Raw genomic sequence first — 24,840 nt, forward strand, 5'->3', positions numbered from 1 at the left:
TTGGGGTTTTAGCAGAAATGTGTTTTGCGGTTTTGGAGAGAAAAACACGTTTTTAAGATTTTGATGGGAAAATGCATTTTTGCGGTTTTGGCGGAAAAACGTTTTAAAGATTTTGATGGGAAAATGCGTTTTTGGGGTTTTGCGGGGAAATGCGTTTTAGGGGTTTTGGCAGGAAAACACATTTTGCGGTTTTGGCGGGAAACCGTATTTTGCGGTTTGGCGGGAAACCACATTTTGTTGTTTTGGCGGGAAACCGCGTTTTGTTGTTTTGGCGACTGAAAACCACGTTTTTGCGGTTTTGGCGGGAAACCGTGTTTTGGTTGTTTTGGCGGGAAACCGCATTTTTTTTGTTTTGGCGGGAAACCATGTTTTACGGTTTTGGCAGGAAATCGCTTTTTGCAGTTTTGGCGGAAAACCACATTTTTGCGGTTTTGGCGGGAAACCTCATTTTTGTTGTTTTGACGGGAAACTGTGTTTTTGCGGTTTTGGAGGGAAACTGTGTTTTGGCAGATTTGGCAGTTTTGGCGGGATGCAGTGTTTTAGCGGTTTTTGCGGAAAATGCGTTTTTGCGGTTTTGTCGAAAATTTTGTCGTTTTGGCGAGAAAATGCTTTTTTGCTGTTTTGACGAGAAAACGAGTTTTTTGCGGTTTTGGCGAAAAAAATGTTCGTAGTATTGGTGAGAAATTTTGTTTTTGTGGTTTTGTCATTTTTCGTGAGTGATAAAATAATATTAGATTAAGTTTGTAATTTGTAAATTATAACAGGGATATAATAGACATTATGCCATTTTGAATGGAGATGGTCCATTCAAATGGTCCAATCTGGATCAGCCAGCTGATTTCCAAAATTAAGATTAAATTTTTAAAACTCATTGAGATGAATCATCTAGATGACTTGTGGAATTGGAAAATTTTCAAAAATATCACTTTGAAGTTACCATTATTCATCTTTAACACCACTAAAGACACATTTTCAAAAGTACCTTAATCATTAAAAGGTTAAATACCTTAATTATTAGAAGACTTCTTTATAAGTCTTCCGTAAGTCCTATATCGGTGTTTTCAATGTCACACGAAGTCTACTAGGTTACTTTTGTAATTGACTATATTTTACTTTTCCAAAGAAGACTTCTCTAAAAGTCTTCCGATGGAAGACATCTTTAGAAGTCTTCTTTTGCAGCCAAAGGTTTGACCAAAACCCAGAATAAAACTTGGGAAGCTGTTAAATATTTTCCTATTATTTCTCAATTGCAAAAGTAACCCACACACACATCTTGCGACACTGAGAAGACTTCGGGAAGACTTTCAGACGACTTCTTTTGAAGTTTTCTCTAAGAAGACTTCCCAAGAAGTCTTTTATAAAAGTCAAATTTCTAACCAATTTCAGTCAATTGCAAAATTAACATGTTTATTCAAGAAGACTTCTTGGGAAGTATTCTCTGGGAATTTCAATTTTTTTTGTTAACAAAGGAAAGTCAGAAGACTTCCATAGAATTCTTTTATTAAAAACACATAAAAGGTCAATTGCAAAAGTAACCTATGTAGAAGTCTTCTCGACGAAGGAAGCCTTCTTTAGAAGTCTTTTTCGTCGAACAGATCTGAAAAATGAAATGTGATTCTTGATTTTATACAGTGAACCCGTGAGATGACTTGTGTGGCTTTTCCAACCACCTAGAACTTCACCACAACAGCTACCAACTCGTTAATCATGAGAATCGTGAGCTTCAATGCCTATATGAACCTTACATAATTGGTAATCAAAATCTTCAGTTTTTGGATGAATTTTGAGAGAAAGTTTAAGATATATTGTTTGTGGGGATAAGAAGTGTGAAAGGATGAGAAAAATTGAAATTTTAGGGCATTAACACCTTCAATTTGGTTGTTCATGGTGGTTGAAGTATTGATGTTAATGGCAATATTGTAAATACTTGGTGAAGATGATGATAAGATAAAATCATCATTTTCAAAAAGAAAAAAGTAATGGCATTTTCGTGAATAACTAGAACTTCTAGGTTGAATAAGGCAAAACAAAAATTCAAAAAAAGTTTAGGTCATTTTTGTGTTTGACTCAAAGTTTTGAGTCATTTTTGAAAGAACCCCATAAAACTTTGTAAAACGAATGTCCAAGTCGTCGATGCCATAGACTTGCAGTATAAGATTTATACTTAGAAGCCCAATGAACTCGTGCAACTTTAACACCCGTAAAGTAGTATACCCCCTCACGTTCTTCACCCGTTCCAATCAGAATCCTCAAAAAACGGTCATGTAATACACACAATGTATCAGTAAACAGTGCAATACAACCATTTTGTTTTAATAATTTAGACACTGATATAAGTGTGCAACGGAAGTCAGGGATATAAAGAACGTTATATAAAACGTAATCCTTGCTTAATCGTAAGCTTCCTTGTTTTGTAGCTTTATAATCATGGCCATTAGGAAATATGACCGACGAGGCTGTGATATCACAGACATTGTGTAGAAGATTGAGATCACCCCTCAAGTGATGTGATGCTCATGTATCTATAATAACATGAGTTAGACTTGTTTTACCAGATATTCGCTCTGATGAAAGATTGCTTTGTTGATTCTGAAGTAGTGAGATCAACGAAGCGATTTGGTCTGAGTTGATTAGAGTCGTGCTTAGGATAGCGTTCGTACGACCACGACCACGTTCTCTATTTCCATTGAAGCGTCCTCCACGTCGACCGTGAAATTCTGTCCTGAAGGTATACCGTTTTGACGTTGTTGTTCTTGGTACCACTCAGGAAATCCATGTAATAAATGACATTCTGTGACATCATGTCGTGTCCTGCCACAGTGAGTACATGTGCGTGAAGGATCTCTAGAACGAACTGGAACAGAATCACTAGTAGAGGAGTTTTAAGAGCTCTTATCCTTCTCGTCGTATGTTTTAATATCTAAATATTTTTTGGTATTTTGAGTATCGTTTAGCTATTTTAAACATTTTATTTATATATATATATTTACAAGTATTTTGGAAACCTTAAAAACATCATATATATTTTGTATATTATTTTAGATATTAAATTTAAAAATAATTAATGTATTTAAGCATACAAATCTGGTTCGAACATACTTGGACACCTGAAATATTTTGGTTCGGATTTGGTTCTGGTCTCTAAATACCAAAATTTTAAACCCGTTCTGATATCTAACCTATTTTAGTTAAAGTTCAGTACTACTTTTCAGATTGGATTTAGTTCAGTTTTTCGGTTTCGGATTTTTCCCAACTCTATATTTTTATCGTAACAAAATTTTAAATGAAAGTGATGATGATTCATATTTATTTTGGGTATGCAACAATTTTTAAACCAAAACCACATTCTAATATGTAAGTAATCCATTTAGTTAATCATTAAAAATTATTCTAGGTCCATTTAAGAAAAATGATGGACTGGACTAGAAAAATGTTACTGTTTCAGATTGTCAAATTCCAAATTATTTGTTGTCAGTGTTGTGACAAAAGAAAATGGTTAGGGTTAGGAAAGCATTTTTTTGTGCAATCCATGTTCTCGTTAGATGATTTCAATAGCTTATAAAAAAATCTTTGATGTACCAATCTCTTGTAAGATTTTTGAAAAATATTAATTAATAATATCTTACATTTCTTAAAGTAATTAATTATTTTTAATTAATATATATGGGATTAGAATAATTACATAAATCAAAACAATAACTCTTATTTATTTACAATATTTTAATGGTAAGCAAATCAAAATAATTATTTTATATGGTATAAAATTAATTTTGAATGATATTGAGATAGGTACATAATATATTTCAATATAAATTTTATTATCATATGGTTTTATTAACATTCATATATTTTCTGTAGTAAAAAAATTTAAAACATTAATCCCAAAAATTTTGATGTGATAGTTTTTCAATGCAAATTATTAACATATTTATTTATTTTAATATTTTACATATTTTAATTTAAATGATATTAATATATGAATATATATTAAATGAGAATTCATATTCATATGATTTTATGATCATTTGTATCTTTTTATAACAAAAACAAATTCATTCACTAATCACAAATTTTCGAAGTACATTTTAGTAATTTATAATCATTTTAAAAAATCCAAAATATAACATATAGGAAACTTTTTTTATTATATAGTTGATGTGATTTTTTTAATTTATTTTAATAATATAAAATTAAACAAAAATAAGAGAGGATACAAAATTGTTATCAAATATTTATTATTCATAATCATTAATTGTCATATATATGTTAGTCATATTAGGTAATTCCATAACTTTTATTTAAGGAAAGAATTGAGAACATTCTTGTATACATTAATAATCAATTTAATAGTTAGTTTTATAAATAGTATAACATATATTAGGATGTACCAACTATTTTGCTAATGATTCTGAGAATCATCCTGGTGATGATACCTGGTTATAAAAATGTGTTGCAATGCTCTAAGATTAATATATAGTAGATCTTGACCCGCTCGACCGAGCGGGTTCTTATTTTTACCTTTTGATAAACAAATATTTTTTATCTAAATCATAATATGGATTTGTAAAATTATCTATCTTAAATAATTGTTTAATATGATATTCTCAAACGTAATTATTTTATAGTTTATTTTGTATTGTATTTCTAAATTTTGTACGTAAGCAAAAAGGTAAACCAAAATCAGAACAGGTTCGGATTACTTAAACAAGTATGTCAAATATAAAAGAGAAATTAACAACTTGAGTCACTTTTTGACTTTTAATGACAACATAAGTCACTTTTGTATACTCAGACACTTTCTGAGTGGCTAAATACCACACTGCCCTCCTTTGATAATCCTCTTTCTCTTTCATGTTCTCTCTTCATTTTCTCAGTTACTTTTTTTTTCTTTTCTCCTTTTTCTCTTTGTACGCCTTTTTCTCAATCTCTCTCAATTGTCTGTAGAAAACATTTCAAATTCACATATGATTCAATAATAAAACATTGTTATCAGAGGCGGTGAATTTCAGTGACGAAGCAAGATCTAAATTTTGAGTTATACAAGTCCCTGGCATTTGGAGGGGATGTTTGAAAATGGCCATGGCGTTTTGGTTATAATCAGTTAAGATTTGAAATTTATGGGAAAAGTTGTGTGTTTGTTTGGGTTTTGACTATAATCGGTTAATCTAATAAACATTTGTAAGTTCTAGATGTAAAACCATCAAAAAATAAAAATTTCATGAAGAAAATCAATTGCGGCTCAGAGATGAGTTGCAGAAATCGTAGGAAGCCCTAATTTGAAGAAGACGAATTTATTACAAAATTGCCATTCTCTTTAAAAATATTAAAATTAAGCATAAATGAAATCTACATGTGTACAAACCCGTTTAGTGTACATGTGTACATTATCTCTATACATGTGCATATTACATGTATAATGTACATGTATACATATATATATATATATATATATGTTACTTAAATTTTCTGAAAACCAAACATCAAAATTGCAAGAAATTTTCTATAGAATGCGTGGATGCAATATAAACATTATCATTGGTTTCTGAAGTGTACATGTATAAAAAACCGTTGAATGTATATCTTATATGTATAGTGTACATGTGTACACACATATATATGTACACATGTTCCCTTAGTTCGTATAAAGAAAGATTAGTATGGTTTCAGTTGTATCATCTTGCCAATTTGGATTACTTTCAAGTGTCATTAAAAACAGATGTAGGGAATTGGTTTTGGTGAAATCAAAATTTTGAGAATATGAGTAGTCATTGCAGGTAGAAGAGAATGCCTTATATGTATACATATTCACGTTATCCATATGTACATCGAGAAAACTATGTATATGCTATGCCTCATATCCACATGTACATGCCACAAATGACCAGTGCAAAATAATTGAAACTTTGTAACAAGTTAATAACATTTCAAAGAAAGATTGAAACTTTTTTGTAAGTTAATACTTTTGACATCTGCTGTGACAGCTTGGTCTTGGGAAGTAGATGCAAGTCCCTTTCCTTTGTCTTCCTTGGTCACTCTTCCACGGGCTCTCCCCATCGTGCCCTACAAAACAAAGACTTGGAAAGTGTGTGAGTCTCATGAGGATTTTTCATCACACATAAACCAATTTATCAAGCATAGATCAGTAAACACCAATCGCCTAGCAAGAGTCATCAATCAAGCTAATGGAAGCATAAATAACGATTTTCCCCAAAAAAATCGAAAATCTCAATTCTCAAGAACCCTAACTTTTGAAATTTCAATTCAAGACAATTAAACTCGTTTTTCATCAACCCAACTCATCAATCAAGCTAATGGAATCATAAATAACGATTTTAGAACAAGAAATCGAGCAAATTCCACTTTTAAAAATTTGAACTTTTTCAACCAAGAAAAATCAACTCGAAATCTCAGTACCTTAGCTTGCTTTGAGGAAAACCGAGATTATAAGGAGAAAGAGATAGATTTCGAGTTCTCAGCAACAAGAATCACAAAATTTCGTTGAGAATTGAGGAAGTTATGCTCTTGAGCTCTTGAGAGAGTTTGAGAACTGAAGAAATAGGGAAGGGGAGAGAGAGAGAGAGAGCGACGAAGAACTCAGTGGTGGGAGGAAGAAGAAAAAGAAAAAGGATAGAATAGAGATTTCATGTTTTTTTTTTGGTAACAAAGGAAGGTTTGGGCAAAGTGTCATGGTTGCAACAAGTGACTCTTTATGATATTATAAAGATGAAAAGTGACTTGGAGTGTAATTGTTTCAATATAAAATCACTAAAACAGGACGGGTTATCTAGTGCATCAAGGTACTTAAAACCAAAAATTGATAATTGTTTACAATATACGCATATGGACTAAAAGATGGTGTATTGTTGTAATATACATGTTTTTGTTATTTAGTCTTAACATTGAAAACTATTTTTCTCCAAAAAAAAAGAAAATCAAAACTATTCAGAACATAAAGCTTTGTAAGATTTCTAAATTATATGGTATAGTTCCTACATCAGCCCATATAAATATAGATTGATCATCACATTATAAATGGGCTTGGGCAAACTGAAGTAAAGAAAGATTTGCTGAGATTTTATTTGATTTATTTCATAATTAAGATTGAGTGGCACAAGATTCCAAGTATTGAGAAAAATTCAGGGTTAAGTACAAAATGTACTTCCCCTTTAATAGATTAGATGAGGTATTTGGATAATGTTATTAATTTAACTATAACACATGTTTTTGTTATAAATCAATTAAGATTCATAATTTGTGCTATAATAAGTCCTAAAATAGCAATCATATTATTGCTATTATTTTTTATTTATAGCGCATTGTAAAATCCTGGATGAAAACTATATTTAAAATAAAATAATTAAAAATTAAACCAAAAATAGTTATAACTAAATATAAGATAAATTTTATTCATAAACTAAAATAGATTTACAATAATTTAGGTTTACAATACTAAACCATAATCAAGAAAATGTAATTAAAAAAACTAAACTTAATCCTTGTTGGCGTCAATGCTTCCTCTCTGCCGTCAAGCTCAGCATGCCTCCTCCTTTAAGCTCAGCCCGCCTCTACCGCCATCAATCTTTGCCACACCGATCTTCTTCTTAGGAGGCTGGCAACAGGAACTATTGGAAGTTTTCACGACCACCAACTCTGCAACACACAATGAAATGTCCAAAAAAATAATCACCACAAGTTCACAACTTCAAACGAATCACCATTACACTGTATGAAGGAAATAAATCTCACCTGTAAATTCCAGTCATCACAAAGGACTGTTGTTTCTGAGTCTGAAACAAAGACAAAAAGAGCAATGATTAGAATCAAACACCAAGAAGGAAGAAGATTCAAGCATGTGTCACAAGCTAGGCAACCAAAAAAACAATCATCACACCAAATGTTGTTTCTCCAGCTGTTTTCTCCTCTGCCTCAGCAACCTAAACTCATAAATATCAAACCAAAACCTTCTCTTGTTATCACTATTCTGGAATATACAAACAATAAGATGATTAAAATACACACAATACTAGACTAACCTTAATGAAGACTTGAGATCTTTGATGTCGAAGGCCAACAATATAATCTTCCTTGAGAATGAGATGCTTCAAATCATTGAACTCCACCTCAGTTCCTGCGTATTGGAGTAAATAATATGTTCCCCAGTCTTCACATAAAAGAAGGCAAAAGAAACACATTTTTCGGACAAAATTTTAATAGCAGACAACGAAGAAAACAAAGAGACAGTGATATCGTTTGTGTTCTTCCTTCACCCACGTCAATGACTTCACCTCCTTGAGGTTTTGATTGAGTCATCGATGGAAGTAAGATACCTCCCATAGTCATTGACTTCACCTCCTTGAGGTTTTGATTGAGCCGTGGATGGAAGTAAGATACCTCCCATAGTCTTTTTCCTCCGCTTCCTTAATCTTCACAAAAACTCAAAGTGTATTGTAAATAACCATACACAAGAAAACATCAAACAAAGATTCTTAAGCAAGCAAGAGAGAAGGTAGAAGTGCCTAAAACAAATGAAACTCTATGAAACAGATATAAAGAGAGAAACAAATAGGCAGAAATGGAGATTCCTCCACATTTTTTAGAGTCTCGGGCTCTTCGTTTCACCATCTGTCATCCCATCCAAATGATCCATTTGTATGATTCATCCAGATGATCCATTCAGATTTTATAGATTGTTTGTTTGTCCATCCAAATGGCTCATTTAGATGAATCATCTGAATGAAACTTGTGTTTGTTTCTCTATTTTCATTTCCATCCAGATGAGTTCAGTAAACAAATTACTAAAATACCCTTTTTGATTAATTATATATTTGATATTAATTTTAACTATATTAACTTTAATTATTTATTCTAATATATTTACAATATAATTATTCAAAATGAGATTTTTCGGTTTTGACGGAAAATGTGACTTTTGGTTTTGGCAGAAAAATACGGTTTTGTGATTTTGGTGGAAAATCGTATTTTGGGGTTTTAGCAGAAAAAGTGTTTTGCGGTTTTGGCGAGAAAACGTGTTTTTGGATTTTGCCGGAAATCGCGTTTTTGCGTTTTTGGCGGAAAAACACGTTTTAAAGATTTTGATGGAAAATAAATTTTTGGGGTTTTGCGGGAAATGCGTTTTAGGGGTTTTGGCAGGAAAACACATTTTTGCGGTTTTGGCGGGAAACCGTATTTTGCGGTTTGGCGGGAAACCACATTTTGTTGTTTTGGCGGGAAACCGCGTTTTGTTGTTTTGGCGACGGAAAACCACGTTTTTGCGGTTTTGGCGGGAAATCGTGTTTTGGTTGTTTTGGCGGGAAACCGCATTTTTTTTTTGTTTTGGCGGGAAACCATGTTTTGCGGTTTTGGCAGGAAATCGCTTTTTGCAGTTTTGGCGGAAAACCACATTTTTGCGGTTTTGGCGGGAAACCTCATTTTTGTTGTTTTGACGGGAAACTGTGTTTTTGCGGTTTTGGAGGGAAACTGTGTTTTGGCATATTTGGCAGTTTTGGCGTGATGCAGTGTTTTAGCGGTTTTTGCGGAACATGTGTTTTTGCAGTTTTGTCGAAAATTTTGCCGTTTTGGCGAGAAAATGTTTTTTTGCTGTTTTGACGAGAAAACGAGTTTTTTTGCGGTTTTGGCAAAAAAAATGTTCGTAGTATTGGTGAGAAATTTTGTTTTTGTGGTTTTGTCATTTTTCGTGAGTGATAAAATAATATTAGATTAAGTTTGTAATTTGTAAATTATAACAGGGGTATAATAGACATTATGCAATTTTGAATGTAGATGGTCCAATCTGGATCAGCCAGCTGATTTCCAAAATTAAGACTAAATTTTTAAAACTCATTGAGATGAATCATCTAGATGACTTGTGGAATTGGGAAATTTTCAAAAATACCACTTTGAAGTTACCATTATTAATCTTTACCACCAGTAAAGACACATTTTCAAAAATACCTTAATCATTAAAAGGTTAAATACTCTTCTAGAGAAGTCTTCTCAAGACTTCTTTATAAGTCTTCCGTAAGTCTTATATCGGTGTTTTCAATGTCACAAGAAGTCTACTGGGTTACTTTTGCAATTGACTATATTTGACTTTTCCAAAGAAGACTTCTCTAAAAGTCTTCCGATGGAAGACGTCTTTAGAAGTCTTCTTTTGCATCCAAAGGTTTGACCAAAACCCGGAATAAAACTTGGGAAGACGTTAAATATTTTCCTATTATTTCTCAATTGCAAAAGTAACCCACACACACATCTTGCGACACTGAGAATACTTCGGGAAGACTTTCAGACGACTTCTTTTGAAGTTTTCTAAGAAGACTTTCCAAGAAGTCTTTTATAAAAGTCAAATTTCTAACCAATTTCAGTCAATTGCAAAATTAACATATTTATTCGAGAAGACTTCTTGGGAAGTATTCTCTGGGAATTTCAATTTTTTTTTGTTAACAAAGGAAAGTCAGAAGACTTCCATAGAATTCTTTTATTAAAAACACATAAAAGGTCAATTACAAAAGTAACCTATGTAGAAGTCTTCTCAACGAAGGAAGACTTCTTTAGAAGTCTTTTTCGTCGAACAGATCTGAAAAATGAAATGTGGTTCTTGATTTCATACATTGAACCCGTGAGATGACTTGTGTGGCTTTTCCAACCACCTAGAACTTCACCACAACAGCTACCAACTCGTTAATCATGAGAATCGTGAGCTTCAATGCCTATATGGACCTTACATAATTGGTAATCAAAATCTTCAGTTTTTTGGATGAATTTTGAGAGAAAGTTTAAGATATGTTGTTTGTGTGGATAAGAAGTGTGAAAGGATGGGAAAAAATTGAAACTTTAGGGCATTAACACCTTCAATTTGGTTGTTCATGGTGGTTGAAGTATTGATGTTAATGGCAATATTGTAAATACTTGGTGAAGATGATGATAAGATAAAATCATCATTTTCAAAAAAAAAAGTAATGGCATTTTCGTGAATAACTAGAACTTCTAGGTTGAATAAGGCAAAACAAAAATTCAAAAAAAGTTTAGGTCATTTTTGTGTTTGACTCAAAGTTTTGAGTCATTTTTGAAAGAACCCCATAAAACTTTGTAAAACGAATGTCCAAGTCGTCGATGCCATAGACCTGCAGTATAAGATTTATACTTAGAAGCCCAATGAACTCGTGCAACTTTAACACCCGTAAAGTAGTATACCCCCTCACTTTCTTCACCCGTTCCAGTCAGAATCTTCAAAAAATGGTCATGTAATACACACAATGTATCAGTAAACAGTGCAATACAGCCATTTTGTTTTAATAATTTAGACACTGATATAAGTGTGCAACGGAAGTCAGGGATATAAAGAACGTTATATAAAATGTAATCCTTGCTTAATTGTAAGCTTCCTTGTTTTGTAGCTTTAGAATCATGGCCATTAGTAAATATGACCGACGAGGCTGTGATATCACAGACATTGTGTAGAAGATTGAGATCACCCCTCAAGTGATGTGATGCTCATGTATCTATAATAACATGAGTTAGACTTGTTTTACCAGATATTCGCTCTGATGAAAGATTGCTTTGTTGGTTCTGAAGTAGTGAGATCAACGAAGCGATTTGGTCTGAGTTGATTTGAGTCGTGCTTAGGATAGCGTTCGTACGACCACGACCATGTTCTCTATTTCCATTGAAGCGTCCTCCACGTCGACCGTGAAATTCTGTCCTGAAGGTATACCGTTTTGACGTTGTTGTTCTTGGTACCACTCAGGAAATCCATGTAATAAATGACATTCTGTGACATCATGTCGTGTCCTGCCACAGTGAGTACATGTGCGTGAAGGATCTCTAGAACGAACTGGAACAGAATCACTAGTAGAGGAGTTTTAAGAGCTCTTATCCTTCTGGTCGTCTGTTTTAACTGAGAACCCTAGCGTCTCTGTTTGTTGCTCTTTCGATCATGTTGTTGTCATATTTTGTTCTTCTCGTATAACACGAGAATAAAAAATATTGAGATCAGGAAGAGGATCCTCATCTGTTATGTGAGAATGTATGGAGAGAAACCGAGAATCGCCGAGCCCGAAGAGAAATTTTTGAACGTGTGCATCTTCTTTTTCTTTTTCTATGTCTGCAGCAGCTGCACACGTACAGGTTAGAGAAGTCTTGAGGTTCTGTAGTTCCTCCCAAAGTTTAGTAAGTCTTCAATAATACTCAAGGACAGATTGTCCATCATGTTTACAGTTGGTAATCTCATCCTGCAGATGATGTATACGAGCTCCATTCTTGACGGAGAAGCGGAAGCGTAAAGATTCCCAGAGCTTGTGAGCATCTGGAACATGTGTAACAGTTGATCTGATTTTGGCGTCGATTGAAGTGTGAATCCATCCAACAATCATGGAGTTTGCAGCAAACCAACGAGATAGATCAGGTTCTGCATCTTGTTTAGGAATAGTGCCATCAATAAATCATGTTTTCTGCTTGGCTTGAAGAGAGTTCCTAAGTTCCGTAGACCACTCAGAGTAATTCTCATTGGTGAGAAGAACCGATGTGATAAGCGCCAGGATTATCAGATGGACTAAGATGATATGGTGTTGTATCCATTACGGCAGTCTGATTCAGTGTGTTAGAACCAGATGTAAAAGTAGTAGCAGAAGTATTTGTATTATTGTCAGCCGTCTTAGTTGATGATGTTTGACGTTAGTAAAAGTAGAAAAGAAAAATATGATCAATCACAAGCTAGAAAAATTTGTAGATCTTACCTCTGATGCCATAATATGAAAGTAAGGTAAACTTGTGTATCTTATTGATCATCCATCATAAAGATTTATACAACATAAATAATATAAGCCACTTAGTAATAGGAATTTATTTAGAAATCCCTAAGATATAGGATTATATCCTTATTGTATTACTGTAAAACCTGGTAACGATTTTCCGGCGAAGCACGAGTGTTTTTCAGAAGGTGAAACGCCACGACGGCGTGAAACTCATAAAGAAGAGAGAAGTGGTGGAGAGAGACTTCCATGGATAAGGGATTGTGGAGTCCATATGAGTGAAGAATAGAGAGAGAAAGAGAATGATTTGAATTTCAAAAAGTTTGATAATAGGTAAAAGAGAGAACTCACTTTGATCTGACTTTACAAAAAGATATGAGTGCAGGATGTAAGATCTATCCACAATATTTTGTCTATAAAAAAGTATAGTTCATTTTGGGGGAGTAGGGGCAGCAGAGTCACAATTATTTATTCACAGTGACAATATAGTTGTCATTGTTATGTAGTTAATTATGGAAAAGATCTTTGGTAGGATTACTAATTTCTCTAGTTTCTATTTTAAATTAAAATTAAAGTTAAAAGTCTGATAAAAAGTTAGTCATAAAACATTTTTCCCCTTGTTCCAAGTTATCTTTTTACATCTAGCTGGAAATGTGTTATTATCACTAAAGGAGAACTTCAGGATTGAATAAACATACACATAAATCAAGCTCAAGTTTCTCTTAATTCCAGATTTGAACAATTCGAAAGATATGAAATTTTTTTTTTTGGATTTTGTTTGATTAAAAAAATTAGATGCAAGTGATCCATGTTTGCATACATCATATTTGAATATGGAAGCTTCCTTAAGGAATGGTATGCCTTCACACATATTTGGTGGTAACTTATCTATGGAACTAATGATTTTTAGAATCAATACTTTTGAAAGTTCGAAAGTCTATCGAAATACTTATTTTTTTGGAAAAATGGAGGCTTGTTGACCATTCCGATATTAGATGTTACAGCTGGAAGAAGTTTTTCGAAGTTGAAACTGATAAAGAATTACTTGTGATATACCATGTCACAAGAGAAGTTAAATGGGTTGGCTATGTTATTAATTGAGACGAATACATCTAAAAGATTTGACTCTATGAGTTTTTTTATCAAAAGATTTGCTTTTTTTAACGCTGATTCATTATGATATTACAGTTATGATATGAGAAAGATTATATAGACGATTTGACAACTGATAATACTACCTGCTTTATGAGATCTACGCCTAATTGCATCACCTGAGCCATCCTATGAAGATCCACGCATGACCAGATTTAACTTGCACCATGTTGTACATCTTTTGTAAGTCTTTCTTCCGTAATCTGTATAATTGTTTAATAAAATATTTTTTTCGGGACTTGAAACCTGGATTTATCTATAAGAAATTGCATGGCGTGGAGTTCGAACCCTAGACATGGATGTAGAAGCCTTTAAATCTTAACCACTAGACTACAGTACTTCCACAACTTTACGAGTTTAATAGATGCTTTTGGAGGAAAAAATGAAAGAAGAGGTATATTTGAATAATAAGTGTCCTAAATAACTAGTTTTTCATAAACAGTTTATGGATTTGATTTTTATGAAATTTTGTTTTTATATTGTTTTTGTGATTTTGTTTAAATATGCACAAGGGCATATTTTTAAATTTGGTTCGGGACACTATAAATCATTAGACAGTGACAGCCACTGGCTCTTACAAAGCTTAGTCTTAAGGAGTTTAAATTCACATCGTTTTGTTCCAGAGTCACTCGTACCGTTCTTCAATCTTTATGCACATCAACCAAAGATGTCGGGTGACTGCATCAAAAAAACCCTTCTCATAAGAATTGAATCAACGTAATCAAGTTAGAATTTGATAAATACAACCGAGAAGAATACCTCCATTTATTGTGGAGTTTCACGAGATCCACTCTCCTGATGACTTTAGTTTAAGAGGACCTTTCAAACTCACTTGGGTTCGAGAAGTTTGAAGTCTCATAACTATCTTCGAGAGTTTCAGGATCTATTGCCGCTGGTAAACACAAAAGAGGTTTAGGTGGAATCTGGAGAGCTTCGAGACTTCCCTCTAACATTTCAATGACTTTGATCATTGATGGACGATGAGATGGATTGGTTTGAATACACCATAGACCAACCAGTACCATTTTCTTCGCAATTTTTTCTTCTTCTTCGGTTATCTGATCTCCAAAAATCCTCATGATTTCTCCCCTCTCAAAATCCCTATAGATCCAATCCGGAAAGTACATTGAGGTATTGTTGGATCCAGAAATTTCAAACTGTTCTCTACTCCTTGCTCCAATCATCTCAAGAACCACCATTCCATAACTATACACATCTGACTTATGCGAAACTCCTCCATAATTTGGTAAAAACACTTCTGGAGCAATGTATCCTGCTGTCCCTCTCGCTTCTAGCACTGACATGATGCTCTCTTTATTTTTACAGATCTTAGCAAGGCCGAAATCTGAAATTTTGGGGCAAAGATCTTTGTCCATGAGTATGTTTTGCGGCTTTATATCGAAATGCACAATCCTTGACGCACAACGATTGTGCAAATACTCTAGGCCACGAGAGACACCCACCGCAATGTCAGATAACGTTTCCCATTCCATCTTTGTTGACATATTATTGGAAATAAACTTGTCGAGGGATCCATTCGGCATGAACTCGTAGATTATTGCCCTCTTGTTTCCTTCATAACAGAATCCAAGCAAAGAAACAATATTAACATGAGATGTTCTACTTATGCTAGCTACTTCGTTGATAAACTCTTCTCCATTTTCTTTTGACTCTTTCAAGATCTTCACTGCAACATCTTCCTTTCCTTCAGGCAACTTTCCTTTATAAACAGTTCCAAATCCTCCTTTCCCGAGAACATGTGCAAATGAGTTTGTCATCTTCCTGACCCTTGCGTAACTATACCGTTTCAACATTACAACAGTTTCAAAGTTTTCGCCATTCCAATCACTTTTCCTCGCATTCTTTGCTCTCACTGTTAGCACGCCCATAATAATGATCATCACAGCTAAAGATGCTGAAATTCCTGCAATAAGAGAGCATAATCTTGGCACGTGGATTAGCGATATGGTACCGAGTACGAGTTTTAATTTCCTTGATGACTTTTCTGCAATGTGTTTCACAGAATATCTTGTCAGGCTTAATAATTATTCCACATACAATTCGTTATGACAAACAAAACCAAATAAACCTACTTATTTCTCCTGTGGTAGCTTCGTCTGTTTGTTGCGACTCTGAGGGAGGTTCAAGAGTTCCACTTTTTGTTTGTGTTTGAGCTGGCGATGGAGAGTCAGCCACTGCCACTGAACTACTGTTGTTTCTCCAACAAGTAACATGAATGCTTATCAGATTACCATAAATAAGTAGCAATTTCATCCCTTAATTTGTAAATTACCAAATGTTATTAAAATCTTTGAGTGTTTAATTCAGAAATTCAAGCTCAGTTTAGAACCTAAACCATCTACGTAGAGTGGTAGAGATCCGTTTTTGGAAGTCCAACTTGTTATATATACTGGTTAATATACTCTATGTTTCTACAAAATGCAGGTTTAATTTTGATGATAAAATGCATTTTTCGGGTTTACCGGTTTCCAATATTTTTACACCAATAATATTCCAACAAGTACATTTATTGCTTTGAATTTTTTGATTTATCATTATTAACTAATAAAATACATACAACATGCATATTTTAAATAATTTTTAAAAACATTTACCTTTTAGGAACATAGATAATAATATATTTTAAGCATTTTCAGTTTTTATAAGAGAACTATTTAAAAATGTATCAGTCGTGCCTATACTTAACTAACAGGCCACAGAACCGTAGACAAAAAACATTGTTGATTACCATGTGAAGTCTAATTTATCACACAAATGTTTCAGTAAAAAAATATTTAATCAAAAGGTAAATTCGCTTAAATAAAAAAAATCGTTAAAAAAGTTCTTGTAAAGCACATACAGTAAAAACTCCCTTTTAAAATTTTTCTATGTTAAAATCTAAATTTTATAAAATAAAAAAATATTTGATTTAGTGTATTTACATTAATTAATGTTTCTGAAATTCAACATTTATATTAGTTTTATTATATTATTTGGTATATCTAAATATGTCTTATAGAATGTAAATATAGTTTTAGATATAATTTTACTAGATCTTATAAAAATATATTAAGTGTTAAGAAATATAAAGATAATTTAACTGTGAATGTAAAACAAAAAATATATGGTTGACTTGTATTTTTATAAAATATATATACATATAAATTCGTAATTTATAGTTTTAATAGAACCATATATTTACATATAATTTTTTTAAACAATATTATTTTATCAATTCGTATCATATTTTGAATTGGTAAAATTTGAGATCTGATGAATTTATTAATTTATAATGTTTATTGATTTATCAATTATTAATTTATAGAGTCCGACTAAATGTATTGGATTATGGCAAAGTCAAATCAATAAATTAAAGGTGTAAAATGGATTGTTCAAACCAAAATTGCCATATTTAATGAATATTTTATTTGTATGGCATTGTTGATTTTTTCGAATTGATTCTTAAAGAGTTAAATTCAGATTTATTAAAGATACATATCTAATTCTCGAGTGTGAAATGTATTCCACGGATAGACTCTTTCACGAGTATTCAAATTGGCCGAAATGCAGTAGTCCCTATATCCATATTGGATGACTAAAAAAATGTGACTTAGTTTCGCATAACAGGTAAATCAAACCTGAAATATGGTGACATCCCAAATCCTCCTCAAACCACTTGACCAAGTCCTTCAAATCGATTCTTACTTTAAATTATTTGAACAGCCTATTGATCAAACGGTTTGATCCGTTGTTCGTCCTAAATAATTAGACTTAATCCATTTAATCGTTTCATATATATACATGACCACCAATTATATTTTGGACGTGCATCATCTTTAGCCTATGTTTATTGTATAATTTTTAGGGTGTGGTTTTAACCATAATATAAGAATTGTTTTTTAATTTTTAACTAAGAAAAGTTAAGAATATTTTTTAAATAAAATATTTCTTAATTTTGTTAAAGTTAAGAAACGATTCTTATGTTATACTAAAAACCTTACTCAAAAACCCTAAAATAAACATACTCTGCAACCACCCATTTTGACATTCCTAATCATTACCCTACATGTACCTAACGTCTTTGACGAACTGCCAATGACTAGATAAATAAGGTATTTCACTTTCAAAGAAAAAGATATATGCAGAACGATTTGTGAGAATACGCGCTTTGACGAAATTAGGGTCTGATTCGTAACTTTGCTGAATGACATTTTAAACACGATTTGACAATTTTTTTTACCAAACAAACAAAAGTTGCAGGATGAAAAAAAATACAAAAAATGCAAATTTATTTTTTTGTTGACAAAAATACAAAGAAAATTTTCATTAAATAGAAAAGTAAGTTTTAGTACATTATTTACAAATCAACACTTTCACATTATTAAATTATGATATCATTTTTAAATTTTAAAATAGCAATAATGATAACAAAGTTATGTTGTAAATAAAATTATATTATAATTTGTTTTCTAATACATTTTTTTATTAATAAACATATTAAAAATAATATAAATATTTATAAAACGTAAAGTATTTTATTAAATTTTAGTTATTTCACATCTTTATAATAATTAGTTTAATTATTGGTATTTTTTTCATATAAGAAAGCAAATATTATATAAAATATTTTAATTAATATCATATGCATTCCGTCTGTAATTTTGTTTTTACAGCTTAACTAATTTTTCCAGTTTAAATATTATTTTCACAATTTCTCGATTAATGCCAATCGGAACCTTGATATTTACTGGAACTTACTTGGTGTTGTTTAGACTAGTCGACGGACAAAAAGTGATGACATAGTTAGTGGTATTTGCGCATGCGACGTAGCTATTATCTTCAAAGTTGATAGTAGAAGCGTGCGGGCACGCGCTCTTGAAGTTCTGCGAATATAGCGTCGGCATGCACTTGTCGTTTGCGTAAGGGCCGGAACAGCAATACTCGGGCATGTCTAACTTCTGACATCCGCTCATGCATGCGACTGTCTGCCTCAAGCTGGTGTTACTTGTCACCCTCAGCTCGGGTGGACAGGTCGTGTTCAAATCGACAATGCATTCATTGCTGCTGCACGTCTCGTTGCCCTGTGGGAGTGGGACAACCCGCATTGGAAGGTTGTAACCCTTGGCGACTGATACAAGATGTCGGTCTTTACCATCGGTATACCCGAGCCGAAACTGGGCTAGAGTTACCGGAGGAGTATAATAGCCTCCGGAGCACTCGATTTTTCCAGAGCCGCAGTCTCCGATCATGCAGGAGAAACTTCCGCTTGAGTTGGTGGAGCAAAATCGCCTACCCCAGACATAGTAATAAGCTACCCATGACGACGCGTTGATGACACGCGCTTCTCCTTTCTTGAGAACAAAGCCGGTGGTGGTGGTGGAAACTGGACCGTTGGTTGTTAGGATTCCAGGCCAGACAGTGAAGTCGCATTTGTTCTCTATGGTAACATTCTTCGAAGTTATTCCTTCGATAATTAGAACAAAACATTTAATATCTAAAATAAAATTCATCAAGCCACAAAGACTTGTCTGGGGAAAAAGGAAACAGTTGTACCTGAGAGTAATACATATAATACAAGGACGAAGATCAATCGCAATCCATCGGCCATTGCTTAACGAAGAACAAAAAGCCAAAAAAAAACAATATGGGGAGAATAAACAACTTGCCAAAGGAACTTCCTTCACGCTAGAAAACTACTAAGACTATTTACAACTAGGCTGTTCGGAAAAAAATTGCTTTAATGAATTGATGTTATTTTGAATAAACAGTTGAATTGCTTGAATGATTTGAATAAGTCCTTGAAAGTGAGGTGAATTAAAATTCTATTGAATTTATTCAAAATTTTGGATGAAGAAAAGAGGAAAGATGAGACAGTGACATATGATTTTAGTGCAAATATAAATGTGCTAATGTCGGTGTAGTGTTCACTTTCATTTTATCTCATTTTGTTTGCTTTCAATATGTATCAGCTTCTTGATTTTCAAACTACATTAGCTTCTTGATAGGTAAGCAATTTTTTAACTTGAAAGCAATATAATGTTCACTTTTAACTTTACTTTTCCTATTTATTTTAATTAATTTTGTGGTATAAGACTTTAGTTTCTTAAATGTTGTATCTTAATTGGATATCAAAAATATGTAGAACTGTAGCGCCCGGTTCATATATAAAACATACTTATACAATTATATACCATTTTAGGCGTATATTTTTATCTGAAATATTTAAAATAATTCAAATTATCCAAAAGAACCGAATTATCTAAATATTTTTTTCTTCGAATGTTAAATTTTTCTGAATCACACGATGTTTAATCTGAAAACTGGAAATTTGGTCTTTATCCAAATTATTTAAAATTAACTGAAAAATTAGATATTACCCGGTTACTATAAATATTACCCAAACCAAATTTCATAAATAATCAGTTTCTATATATCTATAAAGAAACACTGAAAGAATCGAATAAAACCGAACATCCATGCCCATCTGAAATTATTATCAGAGGCAAAGAGGAGACTCGGTTAACTTGTATGTATTTATTTATTGGTGTTGCGCTTAGAATATACATTTATGGAGTAAGTTTTAATTTTTTGTGCATTATTTTCATATTCCACTTCATTTTAGAGTAAAATATGAAGTGGTATTGGAAATGCTCTTAGTCTAACAAAAATATCCACCTCTTGGTAAGAATTCATTTTAAAATTTTGTCTCTTTTTCATTTCAAAACTTATTCTATAAAACAGGAGTATTCTAGTACTTCCCTCCCTACTCACGAAGATCGCCTGGCTTACTCCCTCATTGATCATATTTGGAAACTTTACATTCTTGATGATTGTGAAATCCCCAAAACAATAAGTACATTAGTTAAAAGTGTCATCTATGAAACAGAAGATTACCTATATGTAAAAGAGTAACTACAAAAGGATGCAGTCTTAAGTCACCAAAATCCAAGTCCTTATAGGTGGGATAATATTTTAAAAGGATTCAAAGCTATGAGTATATTCCATGTGTATGTTATGTAATCATTTCAGTAGCATTGATTATGTAGTAATCTTAACATCAAATGGATGACAACAAAGTTACAAGTATTCAAGAAACTTGGGTAGACAACAATTGTTATGCCACAGCCTACATGAAAAATATGAGCATCATTATGTAGCTTAAGAGACAACCAAATCTCATTTCTTCTAAAAGATTGATGTCCATTTAAAAAGGTGGGTCTGACCGTCTTGTGTAGTTTACTTTGATCTATTTTCATTGTTTTTTTTTGAATTATACAGAGATATCCTGGCCCCACCGAAGTAGTCCAGACTAGTCATGTGTTGCCACATGTCGGTCCTCTGTCCCTGGCGATGCCGAAATGTTAATTCCCCAGTGGCCGGGATTCGAACCCAAGTGGCGGAACTCACAGCTGTGAACTCTTTACCAACTGAGCTAGAACCGGGCTTTCTAGCTCAGTTGGTAAAGGGTTCACAGCTGTGAGTTCCGCCACCTGGGTTCGAATCCCGGCCACTGGGGAATTAACATTTCGGCATCGCCAAGGACAGAGGACCGACATGTGGCAACACGTGACTAGTCTGGACCACTTCTATGGGACCAGGATACCTCTGTATAATTCAAAAAAATCTATCCAGATTTCATAAGTATCTTCTACCCAGATGTCTGAGCCCAAAGCTACCTATACTGACGCAGCCTGATCAAAGGGTTGAAAATGAGAAACACAAAGAAATATGCAGATCAAAGAAGAGATTCAAAAAGCCTTGAGAACACAATAAAATAGGTGTTTCTCAACCAAGGATCCGACGATGAATCATACACAAGATATTTCAACAATGTTTTCTCTATTAGAATCTCTGATTTACGTAAGAAGAAAAAAAGGCAAAAGATTAAGGATACATTCACGTTTTCTAGACCAAACAAGACAAAGAATTTAAACCCTTTAAAGCTTTTCTTTTCCCAGGACTTAGAGAAAATTAAAAAACGCCCAGAAAAGCTACAGATTTTCACGGAAACTGTGGATGGTGAATGTAGCAAGAGATTAACACCACAGCGAGAAGATGGAAGGCCACGGAACACGAAGCGCCAAGGAACAATAGGGTCGTGCCTGTGAGGTTTCACTGCCTTGGTAGCCATTTGGCCGCTTTCATTACTTGGGGATGGTGAATTATGTGAGTACTGAGTAGTTGTGATGCCAATGAAGATTTTGGAGAGAGCCCGAATATAGGTACAGTCGCTTGAGTTGCATATCTATTGATTGATGAAGTAAATAAGAGAACTTAATGGCTAATCGATGTGGATGTCGGACTTTACAGAGAATCTCTGAAATAGGATGAGATGGCTTCAATCCGTCCGTGATGAGGAAGGCGAAGAGGGTGAGGTGCCGATGGGTGTAGGTTTAGTTTAATGGATGGACCAATAGTTGCTGAAGGAGTCTCATATTAAATTTTGTTCAAAGGTCCAGATAGATTTTATGAATGGTTGATAGGCCGATGTTGAAATAAATTTGCCACAGTTTGTTGATATCTCAACATCTAAGGTCCCAGTGGAAGAGGAAGGCGGGTGACTAAACCTAACAGGTCTCTAACAGGACTCAATGTCTGTGCCAACTTTATCTATTGTAATAAAAGCTCATATAAAATTCTTTAAGTTATGGAAGCATCGGGGAGTAATGGGAATGTGTAGGCCAACTCTATAATTCTAATAGAAGCCCAGATCATGTTAGAGATATAAGAGAAGTGTAGGCCTGAAATCGCAGGGATGCTTGGTGTGGCGACACGTGTCGCGAAACGCCCCACCCTCCATGGCAACGTGGCAGCAGGAGAAGATAGACAAATCAACTTTATTTATATAAATGGATAAATAGATAAATAGATAGATAGAAGATAGAAGATACAGTTTATGTTAAATAGTTAAACATTTTTTTGAAAAAAAAAGTTAAACATTTATGTAGTTTATGTTTAATAGTTAGACATTTATGTAGTTTATGTTTTTTATTTATCAAACTAATAATTTATTTAGTTTGTAGAATATTTTAAACATATGTATAATACATAATCAGTTCTATATTTAGTAAAAAATAAAAATAGATTCATCCAAATATAATCTAGTTTCTTATTTTTATTTACTTAATAAATACAATATTTTTAGTATAGGTATAATATATAATCAATTCTGTATTTATTGAAATTGTAAAAATATTTAAAGATATTCATCAGAATATAACTAATTTCATATTTTAGTTTTATATGAGCAAATCAGAATAAACATAAACATATAAAACAAAAATAAAATTGATGAAATTAAGAAAAATAAATATAAAACTAAAAAAAAATATTGTATATAACATCAAAACTTCGATATATATATATATATATATATATATATATATATTATATATATATATATATATAAAATTTCTTTAAATTTAAAGGAAAACATAACAAAACGCCTTACCTATAATTTATTAATTGTATATCAGTCAAATACAAACAATTGATAAAACACTCATATACATTTTTGTTAGAAAACTTGATAGATATAAATTTAAAATTACGTTCTAATAAAATTAGTTTCGTCTTCTACGGAAAATGGTTTAGTAGAATTTGAATTCTAGATTAAACAAATTCATATAATTTTTTAGAACAAACAATCTCCTTTTAATTAAACTTCTACTAATTGTAAAGTTAGCTACTTTTATCTGAATGCAGTTTCTACTTTTATTAGGTATTCTAAATTTTATGAATGCAAAATTTAGAAACTACTCAAATGGCTACATGAGGTAGAATCTGCTTGTGGGATTCTTTTTTGTTTCTACACAGTGTAGAAAATATCTTTTACATTTAAGAAAACTGATTTTGGAGAAAATTATAAAAGTTTCAGTTAAGAAATTATTCTAAAAATATTTGTAATATTATAACTTTCCTAAAACGTGTATAAGTCGATTTACCTTGTCAAAAAAAAAATTATAATATTCTAACTTCCCTAAAACGTATTATGCATTTTTCTTTTTGTTAAATTTTTTATTAAAAAAATAAACGTATTTTTACTTTTATTTAAATTTTAATAAAAAACTAAACTATTTAATTTTAACATTCCAACGTTTGTAAAAAATAAAAATAAAATTTGTAAAAGTTTTTAAATAAATATAAAATTTTGTAAAACGTTTTTAAAAAAACTTTGATAAAAATAAACTTTGCAAAATTATAAAAATAAAAATAAAACTTTGTAAATATTTTTTTAATAAAACTGTTTAAACAAACTTTATAAAAACGGTTTCATAATTTTATTTTTATAAAAAGTTAAAACGTTTGTAAATTTTAGTTTTATTAAAAAGTTTAATAGAAATTAAATTTTTTAATTTAAACGTTTTTAAAATATTTTTTCTTTTTATTAAACTTTTTAAAATTCAATTCAACTTTTAAATTATGTTAAAATTGTTTAATTTTATTAATCAAGAGTTATTTTGGAATTATGAAAAATATTATATTAAAGGAACAACTTAAAATGATATTATACCAAATGACAACCCTATTTTTTTTTGTTCTGTTTTTTTGGTAATTTTGTTTTTTTTTTGTTTTGGTAATTTTTGACAAGTAAAAAACGGAGTTAACATACTTACTCGACATTTCCTTATTAGCGTATAATAAATTTAAGGATTGTTACTTTGGCTAAATCTAGATCTAGAACAGTTAAATCCTTCGCGTAAATTCCTTCGGAAAGAATGCATGACTCACGATAAAAAAACGCTGCGATATGAACTTTCCATCTGGGTCAATTTTATCTAGAAGTTGTGATGCATAAATGATGTGGCTCGCAGTGAAGATAATGACGTGAAACAGTTCTACCTGTAAACAAGACGAGATAAACGAGATCTAGAAGAAAACAAGATTGAAGCTTTTCATTTTTATTTCATTGCTTAAAGTTTGTTTACAATGTAAGAGATCT

At 32.2% G+C, this 24,840-nt stretch overlaps 1 protein-coding gene and 1 long non-coding RNA gene across 4 annotated transcripts; both read right to left on the bottom strand.

Moving 5' to 3' along the window:
* Positions 1–5,883: 5,883 nt before the first annotated feature.
* Positions 5,884–6,549, bottom strand: LOC108852687 (uncharacterized). The gene is made up of 2 exons (XR_001949573.2): positions 6,415–6,549; positions 5,884–6,060 (listed from the first exon to the last, which is right to left on the bottom strand). It is a non-coding gene; the product is annotated as an uncharacterized LOC108852687 (long non-coding RNA).
* Positions 6,550–12,844: 6,295 nt separating this feature from the next.
* On the bottom strand, positions 12,845–19,852 carry LOC108850754 (PR5-like receptor kinase). Of its 3 annotated transcripts, none has more exons than XR_008935741.1 (5): positions 19,452–19,852; positions 18,657–19,362; positions 15,992–16,107; positions 14,658–15,903; positions 12,845–14,576 (listed from the first exon to the last, which is right to left on the bottom strand). XR_008935741.1 is itself a non-coding variant. In XM_056988739.1 (5 exons), exons 1-5 carry the CDS (start codon positions 19,504–19,506, stop codon positions 14,708–14,710), a joined length of 2,025 nt encoding a protein of 674 aa, XP_056844719.1. In that variant the 5' UTR covers positions 19,507–19,852; the 3' UTR covers positions 12,845–14,707. The 3 variants fall into 3 exon arrangements, 2 of the variants coding, with proteins under 2 accessions (XP_056844719.1, XP_056844718.1); XM_056988739.1 differs by having other exon boundaries at positions 12,845–15,822; positions 15,871–15,903; XM_056988738.1 differs by having other exon boundaries at positions 12,845–15,903.
* Between the last annotated feature and the right edge of the window lie 4,988 nt (positions 19,853–24,840).

The sequence above is a fragment of the Raphanus sativus genome, chromosome 6, assembly GCF_000801105.2.
Source record: "Raphanus sativus cultivar WK10039 chromosome 6, ASM80110v3, whole genome shotgun sequence".
Taxonomy (NCBI): domain Eukaryota; kingdom Viridiplantae; phylum Streptophyta; class Magnoliopsida; order Brassicales; family Brassicaceae; genus Raphanus; species Raphanus sativus.

Bases quoted from the DNA above. Each gene is read 5' to 3' on its own strand.
- LOC108850754 (XM_056988738.1), bottom strand. From the start codon at position 19,506: ATGGCCGATGGATTGCGATTGATCTTCGTCCTTGTATTATATGTATTA. The intron at 19,363-19,451 runs GTACAACTGTTT...TAATTATCGAAG, and splicing joins ATTATATGTATTACTCTCAG to GAATAACTTCGAAGAATGTT. The intron at 15,904-15,991 runs GTAGGTTTATTT...AACACATTGCAG, and splicing joins AGCTACCACAGGAGAAATAA to AAAAGTCATCAAGGAAATTA.